Source organism: Oryctolagus cuniculus, chromosome 19 (genome assembly GCF_051225735.1).
Source record: "Oryctolagus cuniculus isolate XC-2025 breed Fujian yellow rabbit chromosome 19, ASM5122573v1, whole genome shotgun sequence".
Taxonomy (NCBI): Eukaryota; Metazoa; Chordata; class Mammalia; order Lagomorpha; family Leporidae; genus Oryctolagus; species Oryctolagus cuniculus.
The window spans coordinates 61189465-61206897 of NC_142885.1; the positions used below are offsets into that span (position 1 = coordinate 61189465).

Here is a 17433-nt window from a genome sequence, read left to right on the forward strand (position 1 = left end):
GACCTCAGACCTCTAGGAAACCTCAGACCTCTGCAAGTTCCCATCCCCATCACAGTGTCTTTAGGACTTCAGTGCGAAGGCTGATTTGCACTTGCTGATAGATGCACCTCCATGCTTTGGGCTTCTCTGACACCGTGGAGTTTCTTCTGGTCTTGCACAGGACAGTGAACAATAATAGTCCCTGACAACAATTTGCAAATGTCTAGAGAGTGTGGCACATAACCACCCAAGCTCCATCACACTTCGGTGGAATAGTTCTGCGTATGTACACTTGACACCCTTTCCCAAAGGTTTCCAACATCCCAGAGTAGTAGTTGGCAAGAGAAGATACCCTTTATTGGCTGCGTTCTTGTCCTTATCATCCCCCCACCACCTCCTCCTCCCAGTGTTCCCTTCACATCTCAGATAAAAAGCACTTGCACTCAAATCCTTGACTCAGAGTCGCTTTCTGGGGGGAAACCTCACCCAAACAAGTGTCTGCCTGCAAATTTGAAGCTCAATGCTAATAGGGAATAGAATTTAATAATTAGGGGAAGAACCCAATCTCCCACCCTTTCAACGATTCTTGATCATCAAGAATAAAGTCAGTTATGCTGAGGAAACCTAGCAATGATATATTTTTTTAAGGCAAGGAAGGGAACAAAGACACAAACTTATTCAATAGGTTTCACATAGAAAGTCTCCCAGAAAAAAATATATTTTATATATATCTTATATATAGACTAGAAATTCCCTTGACCTGCAAGGATTTCCCATAGATTCTGATTATTAAAGGTTTATCACCCTATGTTAGTGTTGGCATTTCCTGGTAGGATGTTGGGCCCTAGAAAGACACAGAGCAACCCCTAGAGCATCACATATAATCAGTTTTATTGCCAGGTAAGAAATTCATATTAATATAGTGAATACATATGTTTACAAATAAACATTCTTAGAAAACAAACAAATGTTTTTTCTTTGTTGTAGGAAGTATTATTGGTATCATAAACTCTGCAGTTGTGACAGTATTAACACAGGTTTACTTGCAGAACATACGATTACTAAAATATTTGCACAGAAAATATGCTCCATTTACACAAATAAACTGGGGGTGGGGGAGTTAGATGGGGATGCCAGGCAGAGCCCAAGGTGGACGTAGGCTGGGTGTCTTAGGGTGGGTAAGAGGATGTCAGACTCTGGCCCCAGTGGGCTGGAATCTGGGAGACAACTAAAGGCAAGAAGTAGAGGCCTCTAGGGCATGGGACAAGGAGAGGACCTTCTCTCGGCTGTGTTCTGGCTTTTCCAATTCCCCCCATCCTGGCTATGGGATCCTGTCTTGGAACATGGGACTCCTATTCAGTTCCATGGGTCATGTTGTCTTTCAGCATCCTGAGGTCTGTGCACATGCCCCCAGCAGAAGCCAACGGATACACAGACCTTCCCCATCCAGCGCATCTCTCAAAGCCTACTGGAAGGTAATGAAACTAAGAAAGCTCCGAGGGGTGTCTGTCTTGGACAGCACTGCTTGGCAAGCACCCGTCCTGCTGGGCTTTCGTCACTGCTACGTCTCCTTCATCAGATGGCACCTTTGCTGGCAAAATCACAAATGCAGACCCCGAGGAGCCAAGTTCGCTGGATGCTGTTGGCTCATCAAAGAAGGGGCATGAAGAAGAAATGCAATATCCTTGATTCAGAGACTAAGAAAGACCCTGAATGGCAGCTGGGGTTAGAATGAGATGAAATAGGTTGAGGGCAAACAGCAAAGATGACAGAACTCTGAGCTACAGGGAACCCCTCCAATAAGTCAACTCTGTCTTTGCTCAAGTGTGGGCTGTGTGCCACCAGTTGACATAAAACTCCAGTGGGTAGCACATGGATCAGAGCTGTGGTCCCTTTTAATGTACATTTCAGTCTTTCTGATGAGTTCAAGCAAGAGGCCTCCATGGGATGTGCTGGTGCCTTCAACGACTCTCTAACATCTGCTAATCTCCCAGAGAGAGAGAGAATGAACCAGGCTTTAGGATCAGACCCTCCCCCAAGCAGCTGTATCTAGCTAGAATTTAATCATTGCTGTTTTGTTGCCTTGGGACTTATTTTTATGCTTACTTTCTATTTATGGAGATTGATACTGGTTTTCTATTTGTGATGAAGGCAGGAAATTTTCCTTTTAAAAATAAAATGTATTAAGAATGAGTCAGTTTAGACACAGATATTGTCATGGTGACACACAGATATGCCAAGTGTGCCACAGGCATGCAGGAACCAATGCCAAGGAAATACCGACCACACTCAGCAGTATTTCAGGGGTCAGGGTTCCAGCAAGGAGGCCGGGAAGGTGAGCACTAAACCTCTGATCCCTGCTTCCTCTGAACAGCACCAAGCCTCTTTACACATGGTGATCTGATACGGCAGGTTCTTCGCAAGGTTTCATTTGTAAAAATAGGCAGAGTTTTTGCTGTTTCAGAAAGCTGGAAAAGCTCCACTTGGCCTCAATTCCACATGTTCGAGACAGGAGACTAAGGCCCAGAGAGAAGAAATGCATCGTTGGTGTCCTGATATCTATTGGGAGTGAGGAGGAGAATTATCTGGTTTGGCTGATTCTATGATGCCAGGGTAGACAGACAGGTGAGACAGAATATCGCAGCTCAGGATCCCAGGGAACGCTCAGAGTGTTGTTTGCCCAGCTTCTGACCCCAGAGGCCTGTGGGTCTCATGGAAGTACCTAGTCATTAATTAGTGAGGACCTTTGGGGTGAGTCCCAAACCTCTCGCTAAATGAAAATCTCTTCCCCTTCCATGGCCTGCTCTGGGCTTCCACTGGACTAAAAAGAACTTGTAGGAGAATGGTCTTGGTTAGCTATGAGAACCGATCTGAGAAAACCCTCAGAAAATTCTGGCTAGGGGTGGGGTTGGGGGATGGGTTGAAATACCCAGGGAGGTCATTTGGAAGGATGGTGGGAATAAGGGGTGTGTCCTTAGGTCCCCCGACATTGCAGCAGCCCCCTTCAAAGGTGTAATAGTGTGGGCTCACCTACAAAGAAGAATGGAAACATCTACTACTGCAGAAAAAAACAGGAGGAAGGAGGCTAAAAGAACACAGGTTACACTTGGAAACAAGACTGTCATGAAACAGTAACACATTGAAGGCACCACCCACGCTGATGACATCTTCAGTCCAAAGCAGGAGAAGTTTGGCACGGCAGGGGCAACACGCTGAAGGGGAGGGGAAGGCGGAGACAGGCAGTTCCTGGAGGACTGTTTCAGCTCTGGGAGGTGACGGCGACAGCCAGGATCGAAGGTGTCTGCGGCCCCACCTCACCTCCTGTTGTCTTTTCCGACGGTGGGTATTCTGTGTTGTTGTTGATGTCAGCTGTAGACAACGTCCTAACTCTTGAAGATGTTGGACGAACGTTAATTTGTGGTTCGTGTCTGTTTTGTAAAGGGTTTATGTTTTGTCTTTAGAAAAAGTGTCCCTTCGTATTCTAGACCCTCTCCCCGCCATCAAAGCCCGGGCCTCCCATTTCCATGGTCATGGTCATCACGGGGGCTTCTCAAAAAGTTCTTTCCTCCCCATCCCTGACCCCCATCCATGGGCTCAGGGTGTTTTATTTTATTTTATTTTATTTTTGAAAGTTTTTTTTTTCTTTTTTGCTGTCAACATAGACAATATGAAAAAGTCCTATCCCTATATGGTTGGGGGTCCAGTTCCTGCCTCCTACTCATTAAAACTTGGTGTTCACATCAGCACTTCTTGGGGGTAGAAAACAATGCTCTTGGTGTAGGCGAATCTCTCCCAGAACAACTCTTCCGACATCCATGCTTCTCTGTGCACAGCCTCACCCTCTCTCTATCCCCTTTCACCCGGCTCTTTTATCAAAAAAACAGATAGCACATGGCAAATAGTGCATGTGCTCACATGGACAATTTCTCTAAATTGTGCTACTTTTATTTATTTATTTTTTTTTTTGCCATCACAGATTTCAGTTTCCAGTTAGGAGGAAAAGAAAGACTAGCCCCATGGTGTGGGTGTGTGAGCTGGCCACCTTGGGCCCGATGTTAAGAGGGTGCCTCCGTTTCCCCTTTGCTGTATTGCTGCATGTCCATGCTCCTGTCTTCCTCAGCTGCCTGCTGAAGCGTGTTAGGCGTGACCCAGGGAAAGCGTGATTCTCTGTCACCAGTAGGTCTACAGTGGGTTCCTGTTGAGAGTGTGTGGGTGTGTGTTTGAGGGATGGAGGATAGGAAAGGTAGGGACTGGGATTTTTTGCCTCTCTCAGTTGAATGTGGTCTCCAGGGAACTCCCTGTAGCAAAGCTCAGACAGTCACTTCTGTTTTGCTGTTGGTGATGAAGTATGGCTGTGGGGGTGGGTAGTGCTGGGTGCGAGTCCCCAAGGGGTCGCTGGAGCCCGACTCGGCCGTGCCAAGCTTGCTCTTGTTGCCATAGGCCTGCCGCCGGAGAGACTGCTCGTTGGGGTCCCAGCCCTTAAAGTTGGCGGTGGCGTTGTAGGCCAGGGGGTGTGGGGGCATCTTGTTGGTGCGGGACTTCTGTCCATTCTGCTTGGCGGGGCCGTGCTCAGGGCTGAAGGCCCGAGGCTCATCCTCTACTCTCACGGGGTGCAGAGGGAGGTTCCCCTTGGCGGCCAGCTCTGCCAGGTGCCGTCGCTTGGAATAGAAGTCGTCATTGACTTTGTCAGCTGTGCAGTGGGCCAGATGGACGAAGGAGGGGAGGAGAGAGAAGAGAGAAGGAGAGAGGAGAGAGAAAGAGAGTTAGGGATTGGCAGGTCAACTCAAGAACAGCCTACAAAAGGGCCAACAGTCCAAACAAGACACACTAGCAACTGCACCTGCAACAAGACAGAGGGGCGGGAAGCACAACAGCAGCATCAGGAGGATTCAGGACGTTCCCCAGAGGACCTCTAGATCTCCCAAATAAACACACTTCCCCCGGCACTGGCCCACCTAGCGTTCTGCAACCCTTGGCTGCCGTGTAAAGCACTAAGAAAAAGAATAATTCCCAGGTGTCGGATTCTGTTCCAGTTGCTCCTCTTCCAGTCCAGCTCTCTGCTGTGGCCCGGGAGGGCAGTGGAGGATGGCCCCAGTGCTTGAGCCCTGCACCTGCATGGAAGACCAGGAAGAGGCACCTGGCTCCATGGCGGCCATTGGAGGGTGAACCAACGGAAGGAAGACCTTTCTCTCTGTCTCTCTCTCTCTCTCTCACTGTCTATAATTCTACCTGTCAAATAAATTAAAAAAAAAAAAGAATAATTCTCATTGGAGAAACCATTGAACATGTTGAGAGATACCTATGTCTATCTGCTACCACCTAAGACAGCCAGTGCCAACCCAGGAGTGTGTTTTCTTCTGGTTCTTTCAGTAAACAGATTTTCCTTTGGGATTCTCAGGGTTTTGGGTGCTTACTTTCATTTTCACTTTTATCAGCTAAGAGCTACATTTAACCCCCAGCTCTGCCAGTTACTAGCCAGGTAACTGTGGCTACATTACTTAAATTGTAAGACCATCAGCTTCTGCACAGGAAAGTAGTTACAACAGCAAAAAGAGTATATTTCAATCCTTAACTATTAGCCATTTCCATGATCATAACTAAAACACTTCCAATCCTGTACCATCGCACCAAATATTTCTTCATCGTGCTATAAATTACTAATAAACACCATCTGAACATATATACAATATTTCATTGAGGAGAACTATCAAAATTAACCAATACCGTCACTGAACATTCAAGTGGTGCCAACATTTTGCTTTTACAATTAAGGCTAAGATGAGAATCTTTTGACTTATGCCTCTCCTTATATTTAGGGCTTTTAACTTGAAGTACCTTTAAAAAGTTTTCTTAATCTATATCAGGAATTTGCAAACTATGGCTCACAGGTCAAATCTCACAACCACTTGTTGTTGTAAATAAAGCTTTACTGGGAATGAAACCATTCCCATTGCTTTCCGTATGGCCTATGCTGCTTTTACTATGCAGTGGCAGAACAGAGTACCTGTGACAGAGACCACACAGCCTGCAGAGCCTCGAATAGTAACTTCCTACATCTTAACTAAATAGGATACTGCCCCTTGGTCTGGATTACTTGTAGAATTATAAACATGATGATGGATCTTGATAATGAAATTATAGATCTTATTAAGGATTCTGATACATATAGATAGTGCCAATTCTACAAAAGACTTGTACCAATTTCCACTCAGTTGAACCATACTCTGTCCAGCATTCCTGATTCCTCCCTCCCCCCTCCCTCCCTCACTCCTTCCTTTCCTCCTTTTTCCTTCATCCTATTCTTTCTTATTTCCTTATCTATTTACTTGATACTTTTATAACATCTCCTTTTATTTTCTCTTGCAATTATTTTATTATAAGATTCTCTATATAGTTTTTAAAAGTTTATTCATGCATAAAAAGAGGACTGATTTCATGTATTTCACACATACAGTTTAAAAAATATAACAGTACTACTATCCATCCCTCCCTCCTTCTTCCTTTTTAACTTTTGTGATAACACACTTTGAATTTACATTATCCTAACATCAAGCTTTTGAACTTACAACTCTTGGGACACCAGACATATTTTCTGCTCTTCCATCCACACTGCTGACATCCCCAAGTCTTCCTCATGTGAGTTTATATAATTCACAGAGACCATCAAGGTTCCCTGTTGCTTTTCTCCTTTGATCCTTTCAACAGTGAAGGTAGGAAAGGCAGAGATTATGAATGCTTCTTGACAAATTAGGAAACTATCAAATCTAGGCTCATGCAATGACTTAAGTGAGGTTATCCACACCTCATGGCTGAGCCAGGACAGAGCTGAAGTCTATTGGACATTATTTTATGCCTTTGCAAGACTGGGATGGGAAGCTTTGGTTTCAAGATGGAAACCCAAACATCTCCCACTTGCTTCCTCTATGTCTATGGCAGATGTTACTTGTTGATCACAAGGTCCTTTCTGATAGACCTGGCTTCCACTCAGACTCCTCAACCACACTCCATAAATTAACTTTATGGGATTAACACAGTTTTGCTGAGTTTCTATCCCTTTCCATGCAAGTGACCAAGACAGCTGCAATTTTCAAAAGAAAAAAAAATCCTCCCACCTTGCTAAAATCTAGAACTATCTGAAGGTACAGACTGGCAAACTTAAAAAGGAATCGTGGAGTCTGCTACTAAACATGGAAGAGAAGCACATTCCTGAAGTATCATAGATTGCTTAAGATACACAAGTTAAAATTAGAGCTGGGACTAGACCTCCATCATCCTGTCTTTAGGAGAAAGACATAGATTTCCAGTTCCATGCAGACACCTGGGAGCCTCCTGTAGCTATTTAGTAAGATCAAAAATGTGGCCCACACATAGATTTTGAGTTCCTTGAGTGATGAGTGATTCTACTGTGGTGTTGAGAACCAAAGGTTGGGGCCCAGCATCTAGCACAGTGCCCCTCAGCAAGGTTTTGTAGTGAACCGAAGGGAAGCAGCCTCTCCCTTCGCTTGTGTTATCCTCATCTCCCTCCCAGCTTAGGGTCCCCTCTCTCCCAGGAAGCATGGCAAGGTGAGGGTCCCTCCCTAGTAGGCTCTTGTTCATAGTAATTTTCACAGCCACCATTTTGTACTTGTCCATGCAGCCCATTCATTATTTTCTATCTCACTCCCTAGACTTGCAGGAGGGCAAGGCTAGGGCTGATTTTGCGCTGCACTGCAAAATCAATGCCCAGCTTAGATCCTGGAAGATACTAGGTCCTCAGTTAACACCTGATGGATGAACGCATGAATAAAACACCATGAGAATGTAGAGAAGGCCAGCAGGGCAGGAGGAGAGGAGGAAGCTCCGCTCTCGCTCTCCTCTCAGTCGTCCCTGGTGGGAAATCTCATTTGCTCTTGTGATGGACCCAGCCACGACCAGAATCATTCACCCCATCCTCTTTGTAAAGTGCCTAGTCTCAGTCTTACTGGAGTGAAGGATACATTCAAAGCTTCCTGTTTCCAACAAAGGGAGAAAACTGACTGCAGATCATCCTGGCAGCTGGGATAAGTGATGTCTTGCAAGAATGTTCTAAGGAGAAAAGGAGACACAGAGGCATTCGCTGCTTGTCATGTCAGTGCAGGTCAGGGAGACGCTCCATGGAGAGATGCCATGGAGTCCCACATGGGGAACCCACATCCTCCTTCACACCCAGACCTGAGTTGGCCCCTTGGTGGACCTGGTATGGGACACTCCCTGGAGCAGAAAGCGTTTGATACTTGGGACAAGAGTAGAATGGACACAAAGTCTGTGCGCTCTGGAGTCAGATACATCTGAGTTTATGAGACCTTAGGGATGCCCGTTAACTTCTTATTCCTCTCTCTTAGATATGAACTGGGGGTGGTATCAACTCCTCTTACATTTATTGAGAGGAATACATTACATAAGTAACATTGCAAAATTCCTGGAGTACAGTACCTGTTCAATACGTACATTTCATCTAACCACTACCCATGAAATAAGCACTGGATTAAATTGAACAGCACTTACTGGGCCAGGAAACCTACTCAGCATAAGGGAGACACTCATCCAAACCGGTCTGCCCTTTCTTCCCACGCCCTTCCTGCCACCACCTCTCCTCTGTGTTTGCTGAATGCCAATTTGTCGAGGGTATCTAAGGGGGTCTTGATCCGATTGGGAAGGGGGCTTCCTTGAGGAAGCGCTCTTTCAGCTTAGATGCGAAAGTGAAGAGGAGTGAGAAAAGCAGTGCAGGAGGAAGCACGTGGTCTGCTGAGGGAAGGGCCACGGTGCGTTACTGCAAACGCCTCCACAGGGTCGGGGTTCTTTCCCCCACATCTTCAACCTGGTCTGGCTTTGTGGCTGGCTTTAGCTCTCAGGCCCATGAAACTCTCTGCCTCCAGGGAAAGAGATCCCAGGCTGGCCTCCTGGAGGAGCCCATGGGCCAGTTACCCACATTCATCGCAGCCAAGAGTTCATTAATCACCGGGTACTGCTGAGGTCATCCCCCACCACGTGGTCATCCACCGACCTGCCAGCTACTGAGAGATGCTCACAAGCCTGGCTCCGAGCAGCAGCGAGCCCACACGAGAAGGACGTCTCTGCTCACCTGAAATGGTGAACCCGGTAAACAGTCGCTATGTTAAGCCACGAAGCACTGGATCATTTCTTACGTGGCAGTAGATAGCTGATCCACCACAGCATTTGCAAATGTGCTGAGGTGGGAACGAACACAGCAGCTTTGAGAAGCCGAAAGCAAGTCTGAGTGGTGGCATGAAGAAAGGAAGATTACCCCCAGATCATCTTATGTGCTGCAGGCAAGGTTCTATCATTCACACCCATTTATTTGTCTCGCTGTATCCCAGCAGGGGACTCGAGTGTGTCCGAGGAGTGCAGCACACAGATTCGGTGCCTGGGGTTTAAGACTTTCCTTCAAAGACATAGTTTCAAGGTTGCTTCCATGACAAGGAGGTAGTTCAGGTTCTGCAGGTAAACCCTTCCTATCAAAAAGCAGTGTTAGCCAGCACTGCAGCTCACTAGGCTAATCCTCCACCTGTGGCACTGGCACACTGGGTTCTAGTCCCGGTTGGGGCGCCGGATTCTGTCCCGGCTGCCCCTCTTCCAGTCCAGCTCTCTGATGTGACCCGGTAGGGCAGTGGAGGATGGCCCAAGTGCTTGGGCCCTGCACCTGCATGGGAGACCAGGAGGAAGCACCTGGCTCCTGGCTTCAGATCGGCGCAGCGCACCAGCCATAGCGGCCATTTGGGGGGTGAACCAACGGAAAAGGAAGATCTTTCTCTCTGTCTCTCTCTCTAACTCTGCCTGTCCAAAAAAAAAAAAAAAAAAAAAGCAGCGTGTTCATGCACTCCCTTTCTACAGTGCCTGCAGCCAGATGAGGAGGATAGAACTGCTTAGCTGGCCACTCCTGGCTGCGTGGAGCATGGTCCCTGTCTCAGTATATTGAAAATCTCATTGTGCAGGAAACAGCAGAAACACCAAGCAGTCTTGTAAGTCCCATTAATAAATGCATTAACCTAACCAGCCCCAGGATCGCACGGGCAGATGGCTGACAAGCAGACCAAGAAACAGACGTGTGAGTCTTCCAACAACACAGGTCCTCTCCAGTTTGATTTTTCTTCATTTAAAAAAGAAGAATAATGAAAGAAAAGGTGCTTTCTTTCCAATGAGCCTAATTGCCTTGAAGGAACAGGGGTTGTAAAATTAAACTGTACCTTCCTCCATCTGTCTCTCTCTTAATGAGCTGCACACACTTGTACAGGTGCGGGGCGGGACGGATCCTCGCTTCCCTGGAAATTGAGAGCAGTGGGGTAATAACCAGTTTTCAAGATAGGCTGCACATCTGAGGGTCTCGGCAGGTGGCCTCCCACCTGCCTTCTTTCCTTGGGCCAAAGATATCTTAAAGAGGGGTTCCTACAGCTCATGCTCACTTGGGTCTCAGCTGATGGATTTTCCTTGGTGAGCAAGGGCCCTGCCCAAGCTTCCTCATCTGTCTCTGTCTTTGGTTCAAGAATGTGATAAAATGCAGTGATGAACCCTGGGTCTTCATTCTGAAGAACAAAGTGCAAATTCTTTGCAGGGTCCCCCGAGTCGGTGTGACCCAGATTCTAGGGGACTTGTCCACCTTCGTTTCTTCCACACTGATCATGAACCTAGAGCTGCTGTAACAAAGCTGCAGAAACCGCATGACTTAACAGAAATCCGTTCTTACAGTTCTGGTGGCCACAAGCCTGCATTGAAGGGGTCGGCAGAACCATGCTCTCTCGGAAAGGTACCGTGGGGAAACCTTCCTGCCTCTTCTAGTTTCTCATGGCTAGCAGCAACCCTGGACATCCACTGCTTTTTTTGCCACATCGTTCAATCTCTGCCTCTGGCTGTCTCTCTCTGCCTCTCCACCTCCCCCGCCCCTTTCTCTCTCTGTGTATGTGTGCAAAATTCTCTTATCAGAACACCAGCCATTGTGTTAGGGCCCACATTAATCTATTGGGCCCTTATTTTAACTTGATTATACCTGCAAATGCTTTACTTCCATGTATAGCCTGGGGGGTTCCCAGCAGACATGGATCTGGTGGGATGCAGTTCAAATTCCCCAAACACAAGATACTGCTCACCAACTCAGAGGCTTTGGACCTCATCCCTGCAATCCCCATGGCCAAAACGCTCCTTTCTGTCATTTGCTGCTCTGATCAGAGATTCCTTCTCAGGAAACACTCCTGACGACTCAGTGGAGGCTGTCCCACCTGTGCTGTTACAACTTCCCCTTATTTTGACACGTTCTCAGCCGGTATCACTACAGTGACTTTCCTAGACGGCTGGCTGCATACTGTTTGCTTCCCTTGGCTAAAGTATAAGCCCCACTGAGGGCAGAGGTGGTATCTGTTCTGCTCAGGGCTGTATCCCCTGCATCCAGCCCAGTGCCCAGAGCCCAGGGAACAGAAGAGGTTGATGATATGCATCTGATGAAGGAAGGGAACCACTGAAGATATTTCAAGTCTGATGACTTTCTCTACTATCCTGAAAATGTACAGGGTGTCTCATCTTCTGGTCATCTGCTCCATATCACAGAACAGCCAGTGGCCTGCTCTTTAAACCGATAGAAGGGCTGGCACCTGACTTATTTCTCTAGCAGATCAAGGAGACTCCTTATGTTTGCCTGAAAATCTGCAGAAGACGGGATAGTCTTAAGCAGTCCTAGCTCAGAGGAGGTAGAATGAATGAGGTGAAGGAGGCAGGGTTTGGTTAAACAAAGTGGACATTGCAGAAGGCTGAGTACTGAAGTGGTCTCCTTCATTGCAATCAGTGATAAGTGAGGTAGTAATAACTCACTTTTACTAAGGATGTGTTCCATGGCAGGTACTCTGATAAGAGATGGACATGACTCCTGGTAACACCTGCAATGCCCTAATTAGGCAGGAGTCATTATGGGGCCCATTTTAGAAGCAGGGATATGGAGGCTCAGAGGACCTTAGCAACTTGTCCAAGCGATGCTCTCAGGATTTGATGGATGAAAACCTAGTTCTACCTTTTGGCTTTATTGCCGCAATAGCCACCATTAACTTAGCCACTTGCTTGCACTGTGTAACGTGAACATTGTTTCCTTCGCAAGGGTCTGTTTCCTTCAAAACTAAGGAAAAGGAGGAAGGGGAGGGAATTATGCAGGGAAAACTTTCTTCCCAATTCTTCTGCTCAAAACATCAGAGAGGGGCAGGTGCTTGGCCCACCTATTAAGACATCCTCTAAAAGAATGCATGGGTTCAAGTCCCAGCTCTTGCTCTTAACCGAAGCTTCCTGCCAGTGCAGACACTGAGAGGTGGTTGGGTCCTACCATACAAATAACAGACCTGGATGGAGTCCCTGGCTCCTGGCTTCAGCCTGACCTTGGTGCAGCTGCTGCAGGCACTTGGGGAGAGAACCAGTGGATAGCAGCTCTCTGTGTCTCCCTTCCCCACCAGGAAAAATCTTCCTGCCTCAGCAGGACAGAGCTGGGGGTGGGTAGCAGTGGGGGCTAGGGAAAAGTCTCCCAGCCAGGCTTGGTGCTTCCAGCATTCAGCTGGCAACTCCATTACAAGAGGGTCTCAGCACTCTCTGCAGCGTGCTAGCATTGGCTGGGGCACTGGCCAATCACAGGCTGAAAGAGAGCTTATCACAGGGTTGGGTTAGAGAAGGAGCCCTGTACTACTTGTGGAGAAGAGACAGATTTCTTCATCACCACCCAGGGTAGGCCACGCCCTGGGGACTCCCCCTGTGTCTTCTCCTTAGGTGGCCCCCAGTGGGCTCTCCATGTTGTGTCCCAATGATTTCCTCCATGGGAAGGTAGTAAGATTGTGTTTTGAACTATTCATCAAGATTTAATTTCCTGGGGCTTCCACCAATGCCTTCTCCGCCATGCAGAGAATAGAAATCATCCTCAATATGGACAAAGAACCAAGGCATTGGCTTTGAATCCTATACCAGACTCCTCGGTGCCCTGGGAGACACCCATCTTGAACAGCAAGGCTTTAGCACGAGCCCTGGGACTGTTGCGAAGCAAAGAGCAAAGAAGGAGGCTAAGAGTGTGAAGAATTTACTGCCCCACATTCAGACAACATAAAACTCATTTTGGAAATAGGCACATGTGATTTTCATGACTGTACAACACTCTTTATGATAAGGAGGAAAGGGTCTGAACTTTGAAAACAGAGGGAACTGAGTTCAAATGCCAACTCTTTTACCGAGAGGCTTGGGACTTTGGTCAAGTCACCCTGGCTCACTAAGCTTTACCCACAAAACTGAAAATAAAACAATGCAGTCTATGCACCAGGGGCTTGACAGGATTGTAGAGACTCACAGAGAGCACCTCGTATCATGGAAACTGCCAATGTCCTTGCCTAGGAGTAAGTGTTCAATGGATGGTAGCTGTAATGGTTGTCATTATTAGAAAGTAAAAAAGGGCCGGCACCACGGCTCAGTAGGCTGGTCCTCTGCCTGCGGCGCCGGCACACTGGGTTCTAGTCCCGGTCGGGGCACCGGATTCTGTCCCGGTTGTCCCTCTTCCAGGCCAGCTCTCTGCTGTGGCCCGGGAGTACAGTGGAGGATGGCCCAGGTCCTTGGGCCCTGTACCCGCATGGGAGACCAGGCTCCTGGCTTCAGATCGGCGTGGTGTGCCGGCCGCAGTGCGCTGGCCATAGCGGCCATTGGGGGGTGAACCAACGGAAAAGGAGGACCTTTCTCTCTGTCTCTCTCTCTCTCTCACTGTCCACTCTGCCTGTTAAAAAAAAAAGAAAATAAAAAGAGGGCCAGAGCTGTGGTATAGCGGGTTAAGCTGCCACTTGCGATGCCAGCATCCCATGCCAAAGTGCCAGTTCAAGTCCCAGCTGCTCCACTTCCTATCTACCTCCCTGCTAATGTGACTGGGAAAGCAGCAGGAGATGGCCCAGACCCTTGGGACCCTGCTATCCATGTGGGAGACCTGGCTGGAGCTCCAGGCTTCATGGCTTCAGCCAGGTGCAGCCCAAACTGTTGTGGGTATTTGGGGAGTGAATGAACAGATAGAAGGTCTCTTTCTTTCAGTTTCTCTCTGTCACTCTGCCCTTCAAATAAGTAAATACATCCTTTTTAAAAAAAAAATGAAATGAGGATAGCAAAATCGATATCAGAGCTTGGAGAAGGCAAGGTATAAAAAAGCCTGGAGCACCACACACTGTACAGCTGGGCTCCGTATGTGAACATCTCTACTTGGGAGAGGTCAAAACAGATGGCTGTCCATCTTCCAGGTCAGCTTTGTTCTACCTTGGGCACATGGTCACTCCCTCCCAAACTGGATGCCCCAGCTTTCCTGTAAGTTAAACTTGGACATGTGACTGATCTCCCCACAACGGAATGCCGGCCAAAGCCATACACCCAATTCCCACTTAACCTAACCTCACTCAAAGAAAATTGTCCACCCTGGGTCTTTCTCTGTCCCTGCATCCCACTAGGCTGGAATGATGCTACACCAGGAAACAACTCGAACAACACAGATACGGGCAACTCGGTGATGAGGGAGAGTGACAAGGAGGAGAGCCTGAGTCCCTGAATAGCATCTTGGAGTGGAGCTGCCCCACTAACCGAAACCACTCCCCCTCCACCCAGAGACGAATACATGTCTTCCTCTTAAACCGTAATATCTGTAGGACAGTACTAACGTCTTGCTTGTTTGACTTTACCTCCTTTACAAGTTGAATTAAGAAGTAAAAGTGAGGGCAGTTCACATTACGGAAAGACTACCCAGGTATTTTTCTCTTCTCTCGAAATGCATGCTGCAAAGCTGGTTCCTAGGACTGTCTCAGCAGGTAGAAACAAGCCAAGCGTCCAGAGCAGGAGAGGGCCAAGGAAGAGACAAGAAGATTTGTCTTTATGGTGAATTAGCCTCATTCTACCAGGTTCGGGTGCCTGCTGCAGAGACCCAAGGAGAGAAAATCGTATTTGAAATAGGCCCTAACGAAGTTCAGGGCATCCATCCATCTCTCTCTCTCTCTCTCAATATCTCTCTCTCTCTCTCTTTCTCTCTCTCTCTCTCTGAAAGGACATTTCTCTAGGACAGAAAACCAGAAGGGGGTATCCAAGAGCTTGGCCCACTTTTGTCTTCACCCTGAGGGCTCCCAACAGCAGGTGCCGCCGCCTTTGCTGGCGAGGATACTGAGACACAGGGGCTGGCGCGGGCTTTGTAGCCAGGCTGCTGGAGCCCTGTGTGCATCTGTTGCTGCTGTCAGCCCTCTAAAGCTCAGGCCCTTTGTCTCCCGCCTTGAGCAGCCTGGCTGTGCAACCTCTGCTTTCCGAAAAGCTGTTGAACAAAGGTGGGCAGGCGCCTGTGCCAGCCACAGCTGACCACGCAGCAGGGTCTCGTTGCAAACTGCAGGCTCACTCTCTGCCTCTCCCTGAACCCTGAGAGGCGGCTTTGGCCATGGATTTCTTTTCAGAAATTCATTGTGCAGTTTATCTTCTGATCAATCACCCAGTAAGCCACACTGTATACAACTGGTGATTTTTTAAATTCAACAAATTAAAGGGTAAGAATCTGCATTAAAACAAAAAAGTGTTGAGGATGTGGCATAGCAGGTGAAGCCACTGCCTGTAGGGCCAGCATCCCATATGTGTGCCAGTTTGAGTCCTAGCTGTTCCACTTCCAATCCAGCTCCCTCCTAATGTGCCTGGGAAAGCAATAGAAGATGGGCCAAGTCCTTGGGTCCCTGCAGCCACCCAGGAGATCCAAAGGAAGCTCCTGGCTCCTGGCTTCAGATCCACACACCTCCGGCCATTGCCAGAGTGAACTAGTGGATGGAAGACCTACCTTTCTTTCTTTATTTCTTTTCTTTATTTTCTTTCTTTCTTTTCTTTTCTTTCTTTCTTTCTTTCTTTCTTTCTTTCTTTCTTTCTTTCTTTCTTTCTTTCTCTCTCTCTCTCTCTCTCTCTCTCTCTCTCTCTCTCTCTGCCTTTACCTCTCTATAATTCTGCCTTTCAAATAAATAAATCTTTAAAAAAATTGTAAAAAGTGCCAATGTCATGTTTTTGGATATGCAGCTAACTATAAATACTGTCTTCACTGAATTATTCCTTCTACATAATAGTATGCCCTTCTTTCCTCATTTTCTGATCATTGTCATGAATTCCATTTTCTGGGACACTACTATCCCTATTTTCAATAAAAATAGTATGTGAATAATATATAAATATGAATCTGGCAAAAGGTTAAAAATTATTAAATCTATAAAAACAAATCGAATTTTAAAAATAAAGTATGTGATTGATAGCTCTAAAATGAAGACAGTGGTCCAACCTGCCCTCTCTTATTTTGCTGTAGCTTCCAGGGTCTGATTCAAAGTAGATACGGCTGAGGTTTCAGAGCCTAGGAAAGACTCCCTCACGCCTATTCTTTGCCGACCTCTACATCCAACCTCTTTTCCGCGTGACTTTGGAACTTCTCCAGGAAATGCAAAAGGAGGATTCTGACTTCATCCTTGAGACTCATGATGCCAGCAGACACGACAGACACAGGGCCTGAGAAGGGCACGCTGGTGTTGAGGTGCCCCCTTGCACTTCTGCCACCATCAGGAGGATGCATCTGGGCTCCCTCGCTGAGAATGAGAAATGGGGATCATGGCCAAGTTATGCCAGTCTTCCCAGTGGAGAACTGCCTAGATCAGCCGACGCCCTGCCCCCTCCCAGACACACCCAACTGGGAGTGCAAAAATCCCACCCCCCACTGCCGCCAGCAGCATAAATCACAGACAAATAGACTCTTGATCTAAATGCTGAGCTCCATCAATTTTTATGCCATGAGATTTGAGGTCAGGTGTTAGTGTTGTCATGGCAACAAATGACTGAGACAAATACCAGTCACGCACTTACCCCACTTCCAGGAGGAGCTCCTGGTTTTCAGGGGATCCACTTTTCTCCTATCCTCAATCCAGATGGTTTTGCGTGATCTACCCCTCCACCTCCCCAAACCCCAGCAATTCCCCAGTTACTGCAAACAACCCGTTTCATTGCCTTCTCCATGGTGATTTGCTTAAAGGTAGGTACAAGGCAAATCCATTCAAGCACAGCCTGGGGTTGTTACTTACAGAGGCAAACAGCCCTGAAAAGATCAATGATGCCCACGTTTTAATTTTATGGGAGAGGCCACTTCAGCGTCTATTATGCGCCAACCTCAAGAACACCCCAAAATTAGTCAAGGCTGGGCTTACCATATAGGTCTCCTGACTTCCATCTGGCTGGTTTTCTATTTTCCAACACATCTCCAGAAAGATAAGATTTCCTTCAAATGCTATGCCCAGCTTCACTTAATAATTTATCAGTAAAATGTATGAAGATCCTTCAAACAGTTCATAGAAAACTAGATTAAAAAATAAGTCTTTTCTGGTGCCAAAAAAATTGAAATCCATGTGTATCATGGATCTGCAAAATGTTCATAGGAAATGTGTGTTA

At 47.2% G+C, this 17433-nt stretch overlaps 1 protein-coding gene across 3 annotated transcripts in view; it reads right to left on the reverse strand.

The window, feature by feature from the left end:
* The window catches only part of SHISA9 (shisa family member 9), a 346359-nt gene that overhangs the window by 25111 nt on the left and 303815 nt on the right, over nt 1-17433 (reverse strand). For 2 of the 3 annotated variants that reach the window (XM_002711757.6, XM_008257739.5), the window contains one exon: nt 849-4669. The exons of the other annotated variant lie outside the window; for it this stretch is intronic. In XM_002711757.6, coding sequence (XP_002711803.1) covers nt 4290-4669 — 380 coding nt within the window. In that variant the 3' untranslated portion in view covers nt 849-4289. Of the gene's footprint in view, nt 1-848; nt 4670-17433 lie in introns of those variants that run through there. 3 annotated transcript variants of the gene reach the window in all.